The sequence below is a fragment of the Aquarana catesbeiana genome, linkage group LG03 (genome assembly GCF_042186555.1).
Source record: "Aquarana catesbeiana isolate 2022-GZ linkage group LG03, ASM4218655v1, whole genome shotgun sequence".
Classification (NCBI taxonomy): domain Eukaryota; kingdom Metazoa; phylum Chordata; class Amphibia; order Anura; family Ranidae; genus Aquarana; species Aquarana catesbeiana.
The window spans coordinates 75,623,304-75,637,282 of NC_133326.1; the positions used below are offsets into that span (position 1 = coordinate 75,623,304).

Genomic DNA, 13,979 nt, shown 5'->3' on the forward strand with positions numbered 1-13,979 from the left:
ATAAGTTCCAGTGGAATGACTCTGTGTTCAAAACCGCACAGATATACCAAAGGCACCCTCACAGTGGAAGTCCAGAGGACCTATCCACTGTGGGACGGCTGGACACTCATCTGCCCGTTGTGCAGCCTTTATTACACAGGCTCCAATGATCTCCTGCCCAAAGTTAATTCACTCAATATAGATTGTAGGGTCTGGTGTCCATGAAATACTTTATTTGACCCTGTTGTCCCGAGTGCGGTTTTGAACACAGAGTCATTCCACTGGAACTTATACATTTGCAAAACCTCCTCAACTCTCAAACCCCTGATGAAGGTATCAGAATACTGAATGGAATGTATTTTTATATGTTATAGACATTCGCACGTCTTTTTACTGTATACCATTAAAAATGTATATTTTTTATCTTTAGAATTGGTGGTCCGTTAAAGTCCCAATAAGGAGAGTATTCTTCATTGGTTTAACTGGATTACTGACCACCATAGCTTATACAGTCAGGTCCATAAATATTGGAACTTCGACACAATTCTAATCTTTTTGGCTCTATACACCACCACAATGGATTTGAAATGAAACAAACAAGATGTGCTTTAACTGCAGACTTTCAGCTTTAATTTGAGGGTATTTACATCCAAATCAGATGAACGGTGTAGGAATTACAACAGTTTGTATATGTGCCACCCACTTTTTAAGGGACCAAAAGTAACAGGACAGATTAACAATCATCCATCAAACTTTCACTTTTTAATACTTGGTTGCAAATCCTTTGCAGTCAATTACAGCCTGAAGTCTGGAATGCATAGACATCACCAGATGCTGGGTATCATCCCTGGTGATGCTCTGCCAGGCCTCTACTGCAACTGTCTTCAGTTCCTGCTTGTTCTTGGGGCATTTTCCTTCAGTTTTGTCTTCAGCAAGTGAAATGCATGCTCAATCGGATTCAGGTCAGGTGATTGACTTGGCCATTGCATAACATTCCACTTCTTTTCCTTAAAAACTCTTTGGTTGCTTTCTCAGTATGCTTTGGGTCACTGTCCATCTGCACTGTGAAGCGCCATCCAATGAGTTCTGAAGCATTTTGCTGAATATGAGCAGATAATATTGCCCAAAACACTTCAGAATTCATCCTGCTGCTTTTGTCACCAGTCACATCATCAATAAATACAAGAGAACCACTTCCATTGGCAGCCATACATGCCCATGCCATGACACTACCACCACCATGCTTCACTGATGAGGTGGTATGCTTTGGATCATGAGCAGTTCCTTTTCTTCTCCATACCCTTCTCTTCCCATCACTCTGGTACAAGTTGATCTTGGTCTCATCTATCCATAGGATGTTGTTCCAGAATCGTGAAGGCTTTTTTAGATGTTGTTTGGCAAACTCTAATCTGGCCTTCCTGTATTTGAGGCTCACCAATGGTTTACATCTTGTGGTGAACCCTCTGTATTCACTCTGGTGAAGTCTTCTCTTAATTGTTGACTTTGACACACATACACCTACCTCCTGGAGAGTGTTCTTGATCTGGTCAACTGTTGTGAAGGGTGTTTTCTTCACCAGGGAAAGAATTCTTCAGTCATCCACCACAGTTGTTTTCCGTGGTCTTCCGGGTCTTTTGGTGTTGCTGAGCTCACCGGTGCGTTCTTTCTTTTTAAGGATGTTCCAAACAGTTGATTTGGCCACACCTAATATTTTTGCCATCTCTCTGATGGGTTTGTTTTGTTTTTTCAGCCTAATGATGGCTTGCTTCACTGATAGTGACAGCTCTTTGGATCTCATATTGAGAGTTGACAGCAACAGATTCCAAATGCAAATAGCGCACTTGAAATTAACTCTGGACCTTTTATCTGCTCCTTGTAAATGGCATAATGAGGGAATAACACACACATGGCCATGGAACAGCTGAGCAGCCAATTGTCCCATTACTTTTGGTCCCTTAAAAAGTGTGAGGCACATATACAAACTGTTGTAATTCCTACACCGTTCACCTGATTTGGATGTAAATACCCTCAAATTAAAGCTGAAAGTCTGCAGTTAAAGCACATCTTGTTTCAAATCCATTGTGGTGGTGTATAAAGACAAAAAGATTAGAATTGTGTTGATGTCCCAATATTTATGGACTTGACTGTAAATACTACCATTAACCATCTAGAGTAGTATCTCTGTAATTATTATTATTGGGCATGAATAACTAATACATGCTCATCATTTGAGACTAAACATCTCAAATTTGCAAGCTTACTACAGGCCATTGTTAGTATCCTCCTCTTGTGTGTCTGCTGGACTGCTCATACTGAGGAACCCATCCTCGGGCCACTAGACATATACTGTACATACTTACCCATGTGTAAAATATTGATAATCTCCTGAAGAAGCGTTGTATTGCAAAACATGTAGAGCTTGCATCTCCAAAACGCTATTCTGCTTCCACTCTAGAGGATGATCACAGTGGTTGTTACATCTACCCTGGCCCAGCAGTAAGACCTCTTCCACATCGAGCCACCTATAGCGTCGGCGGTAAAACGCCGCTATTTTTAGCGGCGATTTACCATCGGATTCGCGGCACGTTTCGGCCGCTAGCGGGGAGGTTTTACCCCCCGCTGGCGGCCGAGAAAGGGTTAAAACCGCCCGCAGTAGCGCCGTTTTGCCGGCGGTATCCCAGCGCTGTCCCATTGATTTCAATGGGGAGCAGCGGTTGAGGAGCAGTAAACACACCGCTCCTTCACTGCTCCAAAGAAGCTGCTGGCAGGACTTTTCCTGACGTCCTGCCAGTGCACCGCTCCGGTGTGAAAGCCCTCTGGCTTTCACACTGGAAACAATGGAGCAGCTGTTTGAGGGCGGATTGCAGGCGCTATTTTTAACGCTATAGCGCCTGCAAAATGCCCTCGATGTGAAAGGGGTCTTAGAGTTGGTTGTGTTGATTATGGTTTGTAAAAGTCTGTATTCACTTTTACATGCTTTTAAGACAATTTGTAAACGTGTTATAATAAAAAACAATTTTTTAATATATTGGTGCCTATAAAATCCATGATTTCTCTCTATGTATCCAATCTCAGATAATAGGATGTGGTACTTCTTACTTACTTTCTTGTCTTTACACCCACAGTACCATCCTGTGGTGGTATATTATTGCTAGTTTATCTGTTAGATAGAGGAGACACCCTAAGACCCCTTTCACACTGGGGAGGTTTTCAGGCCCTTTAGCACTAGAAATAGTCTCTGCTAAGCGCCTGAAAACCGCCTCTCATTTGTTCCAGTGTGCCTTTTCACTCTGGGGCAGTGTGCTTGCAGAACAGGAAAAAAAATCCTGCAAGCAGCATCTTTGGGGTGGGTAGGGAGCGATGTATACAGTCCTGCCCAATGGAGTAAATGGGCAGTGATTTCAAAGCGCCGCAAAAAACGGGAGTTTTTAACCCTTTTTTTGGGGTTAAAAGCAACCCACTAGCGGCCGAAAAGTGGCGCTTAAACAGCGGTAAAGCATCACTTTAGCGCCAACGTGGCCGCAGACCCAGTGTGAAAGGATATCCTTGTGAACCCGGACACTAGTGATTTCTGTAGCACCTATCCTTGCTTGTAATTACAGGGCTTGGTCAAGAACTTAGGTTTGTCCTTGTCAGACCTCTTTCCCGGAGTCTAAGCTTCTAAGGGAAAGGGATTAGGTTTTCAGGCATGCAAGACGTAACATGCTCAAACCTGGTCTCAAAGGCTAGGTTCAGATTATTACAGTTGCATTTGTCACAAAAATAATGGGCTGGTGTACCTGCGGGAAGTCCAGAGAAAATGTCTCTGACCCTTAGGCCCCTTTCACATGAGCGGACTGACTGAAAAACAGGCAAACCCAAGCAGACCCGATTGGACCTTCTTTTCTCCTCTATGGAGTGGCGAATGTAAACAGACGTGTTTGTTACACCTGCCAACATCCAATCCGATTCAATAAAAACAAATGAATGGGGATCCATTCCTGTTCAGTCTAGCTAATGGGATCAGATGGCAGTTGGGTGTGAATGGATAGTTAGCCCGTTTACATCTGATCGCCCATAGATGAGAGTGGGCTGTGTCTGTGTTTGCTCTGCATAAGCAGAGTGGACACAGACCAGCCATTCACCTGCTCAGCGGGGATCAGTGGACAGATCCCAGCAGAGCCCGGTCCGAATGGAAGGGGCCTGCCTCTAAAGTGCACCTGCAGGGAGCTCCATGGTTCTTTGGCACCATGAGGTTTCTTACATCTAAAAACGTATTGCATTTTCAGATGCGTATGGGTGCCATTAACAATAATGTCACCCAATGTGAGGGGACATTAACAAAAATGGCACACCACGCATCTGCAAAAGAGCATTATGTTTTGGCTGCGGAAGCTTACAGGTGTTGGAAAGCATGCGATTTACAAATGCTCCCGCACCCGCAATAGTGTGAGCCTAGGCTCAAACAATTTTTACACACATCTGATACAACAAGCTGGTTTGTGATGACTTGTTTATTACAGGGCTGTTCCCGGTTTCTTGTGTTTTATTTACTGCCAAGTGCCCAATCTGACTTAAGCTGGCCATACACTACACAAACTATACCTGTCAAAGTCAGCCATTTAAGTCAAAAAGGCAAGTTCGCCTCCTGAACTCCTGACAGTGGCCGCACTCTGAGATGTGATTCACTGCAGATCACTTTTCAGAGAATGGGCACATGAGAACTTAACTGAGATGTTGGAAAACAGCCTGGGACAATCTCCTGGACATGTGTGAATAAACAAGATGACTGTGACACATGGGGAGATTTACAAAAACTGGGGCACACATAATCTGGTGCAGCTGTGCATGGTAGCCAATCAGCTTCCATGTTTTACTGTCAAAGCTTAAGGGCTCTTTCACACAGGCGGCCCGCCCGACAGACTCTGCTTTGCTCAGCGGGGGGGAATCGATCTGCTGAACGCCACTGATCAGGCAGATGACAGGTACTTCTCCGCTCAGAGCCCCGCTCTCCTCTATAGGGAGATCGGATGAAAATGTCCGTTTTCATTCGATCCACCAGAAAGATGGAAAATAGGATCACCATCCGGATCAGGAACAGGATTGGACCGGATCACAGCAGATTTCAGCGGACATGTCACCGCTGGCATTTGCCGCTCCATAGAGGTGAATGGAGTATCTAATCAGGTCCGCCTGAAAAACTGACAAGCAGACCTCATCAGAAAGCCTGTGTGAAAGGGGTCTTACTGAATAAGCTGAATTTAGAAGCTAGATGGTTACTAGGCCCAGCTGCACCAGATTTTGTGTGCTCCAGCCTTAGTAAGGCTGGGTTCACACCAATACTACACGACAGTCAGGCTGGGTTCACATGATACTACACGACAGTCAGGCTGGGTTCACATGATACTACACGACAGTCATACCACTGTCATCCTACTTTGCTCTGCTACATCGGTCCTACATCCATCCGACTTGAATGAACAGGATACTACTTTGCTCAGACTTTGTGATAGTATGACTTGTCCTTTGACCAATCAAAACAAACCCGATGTGACATAAATTCCTTTTACTGCTGCTGTAATCACCATTTCGGATGTCACAAGTCGGATGGTTAGGACAAGGATCCTACTTTGATCTGACTTCAATGATGAGCTGAAGTAGGACCAAAGTAGTGCAGGAACTTTTTTCAAAGTCGGACTGACTTGTCGGACCAGTCAAGACAGCACTCGTAGGGAATCACTGATTTACATGCGACATATGCTCCCAATGTCAGAGCGTTGTCGTATCTGTATCGCCATCCGTCTGTTTTCAGTGGATCTTGTCGGATCAGATGGCAGGCGGGTGTCAGTGGACACATCTCTGCTGACATCCACCTGCCAATACAAGTCAATGGATAGCCTGCTCAGATCGGCCTGAAAAACGGACAGGCAGATCCGAGACGGCCTATGGGGATGACAGGTCCTCTTTATTTACTTTTGTTTACTTCCACCCTGGACTGGAAGTGATGACATGACGTCCCTCCAGTCCTCCAAGGCCATCAAGGCGATCAAAGACAATCTAATCCTTGATCGCCTCTGGATCAGTCGGCCGTGCCGTCAGATCATTTCTTGGGCAAGTCGGTGGAAACAGTAAACCCAAGAAACACCGTCAAACACTGGAGACATTACCTCCTGCCACTTCTGAAAGCATTCCAGTGGCTCATGAGCCACTCAAAATGCTTTTATGAGAAAGCAAGCACTGGCTGGAAAAAAAAAAAAAAAAAAGGAAAATATATCTGGGTTATAGCTGATATCTTCAGCCATAACCCCCGGTAAACCACTTAAAAGCTGCAATGTATATATATGTATTGCAGTCTTAAAATGGTTAAGATAAATTTCTGATTAAAATCTGATAAATACATATAAGTACTTATTTTTACAGATTAATAAGTGTCATTGTCTGAGCCATAATGCCTCTTCTTACAGATTTATGCTAACCTGAGAGAATCCAGTAAAGACATAAAAGACATGGCCAGCACAATCTGAAGGGGGAATCAATAACAGTGTCCCTTGATATTCTTGTAATTGTGGACATCGTGTAATACAACTGAAACAATACCAGAAAAAGCCAACACATGGACTGTCGGCTGACATTTTAATGCATTGATAAAGTGAGGAAAGTTGTCTGATGGAAGCTCCAGATATTAATACACTGCACATGGAACCCAGGCTTTTCAAATAACTGGAGCAGTAGCTCTTAAAAGGAGAAGTACCGGTACATCTTTAGAAAAAAAAAAAAGTGCATTTAGTTTTTTTTTTTTTCTTTTTAAGGTGCCTGAAAAGCATTGCGGCAGCAATCAGTAGATCGCTGGATTCATGCAGGTCTCCTGCAGACTGTCAGTGTGACCTGTGTGCCCACATCGTACGGCTGGGCAGATTTACACTGACAGGAAGAATCAATGAATTACCACAGCGCTCAACAGCACCATGGTAGTTAATTTAGAACTACAAGCCAACAGCCACAAAGGATGTTGGTAGTTGTAGTTCATTCATTCACATTACTCTGAATAAAAGACACGTGGGTGGAGCCCCGCACAGCCTCACTTTTCAAGATGTGACAGAAATATTTGAGAACCAGGGAGGATGAACATCTGATGGGGATAGCTATGCTTTCAAAGTTTATCATATCCTACATGCACATTGTAATGCCACGTACACACGATCGGACTTTCCAAAGGGAAATGTTGAATGTAAGGTTGTTGGCGAACAAACCGAAAAGCACGAAATGAAAAACGCGAAAAGAAAAGCCTGAATCAACACTCACCAAACGTCTACTAACACGAAATTAGCAGGAGCCGAAAGGGTGGCGCTTGAAGAGCTGAAAAACTACGTAGTACGTTCAGTACATCACTACATTCGTAATTTTGGCCAACATTTGTGTGACCGTGTGTATGCAAGACAAGTTTGAGCCAACATCCTTCGGACAAAATTCCACGGTTTTGTTGTCGGAAAGTCCGATCGCGTATACAAGACATTAGTCAGGGGGAACTTAACCACTTGACCACCAAGGCCTTTTCAGGCAATTTTTGTTTATAAGCAACAATCAGTATTTGTGTTCAAATGCTTATGGCTATTTAAAAACAGTGATGTATGCTTGTTGCTTCCGGTTTCCTATATCATAGAGGTAATCAGAGCCATGCCAGTCTTTGCTTACCTCTATGATCAGCCGGTGAATGCGCCAGCTGGCTGCTCGGGTTTCCCGATGGGACCCATCTCCCCTCTAATCAAATAAAAAAAAAAAGTTTTGCCTTGAAACTGAGAACAGGGACGCCCCTGGACACCTGCTGCGAGCCGCATCCGGCTGCAGCGTGAACCCAGACTTAAGCACGTTTAGCCACTTGACCACACTGTCCGCGTGCCGATATAGAGCAGCTGTCAGTTTTTGTTCGCAGTGTGCTACACATTTTAGCACCTCACACAGGTTTCTTTTTTTTTTTTCCCCTACAAAGTGACATTTTTCATGTCTCCACACTACAGCAGCAGCGACATGCAGTGCTCTCCAGTACACTGCAGTAAAATGCTACATGTTCACATTTCACTGCATCTCAGCACACCTCTGGGCTGTGAACAGGGCACATAAACAATTGTTTTATAGCGCCCAAACACACAGGTCACCACACTATTTGTGAATGAGCCCTAAGGCTGGGTGCACATTGATCTGATGCGTCACATCTCATATGATTTGCAAAGCAATCGCACAGCATTCCTGTGCATATCACATGCAATTCTATGCGGTGTGATTTGAGCAAATCCTTTTCAATGGCTCAAATCACACCGCATGAAAAAGGTGCGGGCACCTTTTTTTTTTTTTTTGCCGCACTGGAATCAGATTGTATGGGTGTTCATACCCATGCGATCCGATGTTATCAAACACACTGCGTTCTACAACATGCTTTTGTTGTGGTGTTAACCTTTAATTGACACTTGCAGCAGATCGCATTAACATGTTTCCCGCATCGCATCAGTGTGAACTGAGCCTTAGGCCTTATTCATACTGGCACTTGTGCGCTAAGCTTTTCAAGACACAGCAGAAGTCATCTGAAATATAAACAAATGGAATGCCTCCAAATCACTCTCTTCTGTATTAAGGAATTCCTGCTTTAGGGCTTGTTTACATCCCAAACCCCTAAGTTCAGTGTGTAATTCTGTAGTTCATTTACATGCCTTTGTAATGCACTTTCAGTTGAATTTTTGGCTGCATTTGTTTTTTTTTTGTTTTTACTGAGTTGCATTTACTCAGTGGTGGTTTCTGGCATGTTTAGGTGCAAAACAAAATGCTGCACGTTTTTAAAAAACACATAAAAGCACTGCAATGGGTAAACTATGCCCAATGAAATACGTTAATGTTCAGATGTAGACTGTAGCCACTGTGTGTACGGGCTCACTGATTACCATAGTGCAGCGTTTAGATGCATAAAGCAGATAGTTTTTTTTGTTTTGTTTTTTATGCATCTAAACGCAGCGTTTTCTCCTGCCCATGTGAATGAGCCCTAAGAGGTGCCTGTAGATAAAAAAAACAATCATATAGTTTTGACTAAAGTAGAATAATGCCCTTGCTTTAGGTGTAGGCTATTTCTTCACCTCCTGAAGACTGGCTGAAAATCTCCCAGAGATGACGCCGCTCTCTCTCTGCTGTGTGTACATCCCAGCGCTTTTCGTGCACCCAGGAGGCAAAGAGACAGCTTCCAGCTCCACTACCTGCAGCCTGGCAAAGTCTACGGCAGGCTTTGGCTGGACGGGGATAAACGCTGTAGCAGATTACCTGTGTTTGGAGCATCCATCAAGGAACGAATAGGGTCCTAAATGTGGGGACCACTCTGTACAGCGTTAGCCCCATCCAGCCCATGCCTGCCTTAGACTTTAACAGGCTGCAGGTGGCAGGGTTGATTGCTGTGCCTCCAAGGTGCACTAAAACACCACAGCAGCTAGATGGCCCCGTGTGCGGAGGGGTCTTGGAGGGCGATGAATCCTTCTGTGTCTGATGCATACACCTCAAGTGTGCAGAAAACCAAAATTCAGCTGGCTGTGAGATCTCAAAGGTTCCTTGAAGCCTTCCTGCTTCCTCAAGCAGAGTCTCACTCCTCCTGCTGTGTTCTGCAGAACAACATAAAAGAAAAGAATACACCAAAGAGGTGAGAGCCTTCATACAGGGTGCAGCAGGATGAACTAGGAGGGAACTAAGAGCAGAAATCTCCTCATCAGCCGCCCGGGAAAATCAGTGAGAGGAGGTGGGATACTGCAGGGCAGGGCAGGGCAGGCTATCACATAGAGAGATCGGCTTTCTGTGAATTATTGACCTCTTATCACCGCCAGCCCCCCATATCCAACATACACTGACCCCCCCCCCCCTCCCCAGCACACACTGACCGCCCCCTCTCCCCCATACCCAGCACACACTGACCGCCCCCTCTCCCCCATACCCAGCACACACTGACCGCCCCCTCTCCCCCATACCCAGCACACACTGACCGCCCCCTCTCCCCCATACCCAGCACACACTGACCGCCCCCTCTCCCCTCTCCCCAGCACACACTGACCGCCCCCTCTCCCCCATACCCAGCACACACTGACCGCCCCCTCTCCCCAGCACACACTGACCGCCCCCTCTCCCCTCTCCCCAGCACACACTGACCGCCCCCTCTCCCCTCTCCCCAGCACACACTGACCGCCCCCTCTCCCCCGTACCCAGCACACACTGACCGCCCCCTCTCCCCCGTACCCAGCACACACTGACCGCCCCCTCTCCCCCATACCAGGCACATGCACCAATCGCCACCCCCATACCCAACACACGCAACTGACCACCCCCTCCCCCATACCAGACACACGCACCGCCCCCCAGCACCCCCCCATACCCAACACGTGCGCTGCCAGCACCCCCCATACTAGACACACACTGACCAACCTCTCATACCCGCCACATGAACCGCCAATGGCGCAATATATAAACATAATGTAATATATAAAATAATGGATTACAGAAAGTTGTCACACATACACCCCTCTCTATGATATCTTACAATACGGTATGATTTTACTGTGGAAATATAAAGATACAGAGCCCCAAATACCAACCCATTGCCTACAAACTGACATTTTTGCACTACTAAATGGATCAGAAACAAAATCTCCCACTGGACCAATATGTTTACAATACAGTTGTGTCATACACACCCCCCCCATGATATGTTACAATACGGTATGATTTTACTGTGGAAATATAAAGATACAGAGCCCCAAATACCAACCCATTGTTTATTAAAGCAACACTTTCCAAAAGTTAAATACTTCAAAAATAAAATCTCCCATTGGAGCAACATATTAACATTTACACCCCTTCATACATAAGTCTAATGGTTTTATGCCCCCCCCCCTAAACAGGGAGTGGATTGTTCAGGGATGATGTGGCTGAACTTATTGTTACATTTCTGTAGAACTGGCTGATTTACTGCTGAAAAATTTTTCAGTACCCAGTGTTTTTCTTGCCTGTTTATACATTTATTTTTTTTACATTTTTCAATACCAGTCTTAATTTTTACCGCAAATTTTATCTAGTTTTAATTTTGACTAAAATGCCATTTAGTTTTAGTCATATTCGACTAAAGATTTAATCAACGAAAATGTAATGACCAAGATTACATACCTGTAGTTTTGCCACCCATCTGGGTTTAGAGTCGGGTGCCCGGGATTCAAGCAGCCTAAAACCCGGACACCCGACTCAGCTGGGATTGGGTGGCAACCTTTAATGAACTCAGTGGGGCCGGTCATTGCGGAACCGCAGGGCAGCCCGCAACAGGTGTGTGCACTGTGCCGGCACACACTCTGCCACCCCCTCCAGACCGGCTCAGGCCCAAAGGGGGTCATGGACCGTGTGCCCTGTGCACTAGCACAGTGCACACACCTGTTGCGGGCGGCCCTGCGGTTCCGCAATGACCGGCCCCACTGAGTTCATTAAAGGTTGCCACCCGATCCCAGCTGAGTCGGGTGTCCGGGTTTCAGGCTGCTCCTTTACCCAGCACATGCGTCACCACTGCCCCCCATACCCGGCACACGCGCCGCCACCCCCCCATACCCGGCACACGCACCGCCACCACCCCGCCCTATACCTGGTACACGCACCTGACCCCACCCCAAACTGACCACCCCCCCAATACCTGACACACACACCGGACACCCCCCAATGCCTGACACATGTGACGCCGCCGCCGCCACCACCATCCCCCATACCCGGCACACACGCTGCCACCACCCCGCCCTATACCTGGCACACGCGGCACCACCACCACCACCCTTCATACCTGACACACGCGCCTGACCCCAACCGACCATACCCAACACATGCGCCAGCACCCCCCATACTAGGCACACGCGCTGCTGCCACCACCCCCCCCCCCTCATACCAACGCACACACTGCCAGCCATCTCATCACCAGCCCCTCCATACCCAGCAGTACACAGAGCTCATATCCCTTCCCGGTCATGCTCGGTATTACCTGTCTGGAGCTGAGCCCGGTGATATTCCTGATCAGACTCCCCAGCTTAGAGCTGGCCCCAGGCGGGGGCTCCTGTAGGAGGAGGCCGGGCAGAGCGCTCAGTGTTCTCTCCACAATCTCACTCATCTTCCCTCAGACTATTCACAACAACAACAACACCACCACCCGGCATCATCATCCCACACTTCCGCTTTTCTTCAACAACACACAACTTTATTCCACTGACAATCACTGCGCTAAACACTTCTACCACTAGATGGTGCCATAGGACCATAGGATCGGCAGAGCACAACTCCATCTACAGAGCGCCTTCTACACCCATATAGACCGATCCCAGAACGGAACATTGGATGGACCAGGAGGGGGGGAGGGGGAGGGGGGAGGGCTCCTCTTATTAATACATTCACATTAGCCAGTTCCCTCCTTGAGCAACTTTTTTTTTTTTTTTTTTATTATGTTTTTTTACACACATGTAAAAGTCTGCATTTTTGTCAATAAAGTGACTGAAACCCCCCCAAGAACATTATATATTTTCTGAAAGCAGAAGCCCTGGAGAATAAAATGGTGGGAGTTGCACTTTTTTTTATAACAATGTGCAGAATATTAGCGCAACTGTTTTTACACAATTGTGATCAGTGAATGGCAAGTGCAATGCTGTGGCTTACCCCAGCTCAGGTCTGTACAAAGAAATGGATCTTCAAGTCAGGGGCGGACTGGGCAGGGGGGCAATTGCCCCCCGGCGGCTCTCATTTCCTCTGTAAAAAGGCCGCACTGCTTCCACCACAGACATGTCTAAATACTTCCTGGTGAAGAGAAGTAAGAAGTCCCCCGCTGCTGTCCCACCGAGTGCAGGATGAGGACGAGGGCAGAGTGCAGGCTGCCCCCTCGGCATTGGATGGTATACACTGTGTCCAAGCAGAGGAAGGCTCTGTGCCCAACTGATGGCTCTCCACCCCTGGCCAGCCCTGACTGAGCTGCCCCAGTTCCCCCCTGCCGGCCAGTTCAGGAACCCGCAATCGGTATAGCAGGTGCTGTCCAGCCCGATCCGCCCGGGTTTTCTTCAAGCCAAACCCGAACACTTTAGCGGCACATAGCACTTTTTTTTCTTTTGTAGTACATAAGTTTATAAAAGATCTGGGATACCTTTGGTTACCCTAAGTAGAGTGGTGATGCAGCACACTGTGGCAAACAGTGCATGTGGCCAAACTGTTCTTGCTGACATCTTCACCCCCCCCCCCCCAAGTGATGCTGAACCTGACCCCAGACAGCAGCCCGCAGCTCCCAGATGGCAACAGATTTGTGTGTGACTATCTCAGTTACTTGGGGAGCCACAACCCAGTCTGAATAATGTGTCCAGGTTTTAGACAGACTGAAACCCGGACACATCATTTCAAACCCAGATTGTCTGGGTGAATCCTGCACAGGTGGCAGCCCTACCCAGTGAGCAGAGAGTACCTGGAGCGGAGCTTCTGCCTGGGATGGTGGTCGGGAGAAGGCATGGAAGAGGGAGAGTGAGAGGGGGACAAGTCACAAAACTTTTTTCTTTTTTTTTTTTAAGTAAAAAGGGAGTAAGGGAGGATTATATCCCCTTTTGTTTTTGTTTTGTTTTTGTTGTTTTTTAAATATTTTTTGCCATTGGGGAGATTTCCCTTCACTTCCTGCCCTATAGCCAAAACAGGAAGTGAGAGAAAATCCCTGCAAATTAAGGGAATCCCCTGGGGCCCCCCATGTCACCAGAAGATTTCCCCTCTATTACTTTTCTGGGGACAACCCAAAATGTGGGATTCTCTTAATTTCACTTTTAATGATAATGGTAACTAGGACAAATAAAGAGGATGAGTCTCCCTAATGGGGACACAAACAGCAATAAAAACCTGACAGGTGTTCCAATTCCTCTCCACTCTATTGGAAAATAAAAAATAAAGTTTTGCCTTTAGTTATTATTCTATTATTATTATACAGGATTTATATAGCACCTACAGTTTGCGCA

General features: G+C 46.5%; 1 protein-coding gene across 2 annotated transcripts in view; it reads right to left on the reverse strand.

Moving 5' to 3' along the window:
• Positions 1 to 12,804, reverse strand: part of AP4E1 (adaptor related protein complex 4 subunit epsilon 1) — a 147,644-nt gene extending 134,840 nt beyond the window's left edge. Inside the window, exon 1 of one of the 2 annotated variants that reach the window (XM_073618706.1) lies at positions 11,990 to 12,803. In XM_073618706.1, coding sequence (XP_073474807.1) covers positions 11,990 to 12,115 — 126 coding nt within the window. In that variant the 5' untranslated portion in view covers positions 12,116 to 12,803. Of the gene's footprint in view, positions 1 to 11,989 lie in introns of both variants that reach the window. The other variant, XM_073618707.1, reaches the window with a different exon arrangement.
• Between the last annotated feature and the right edge of the window lie 1,175 nt (positions 12,805 to 13,979).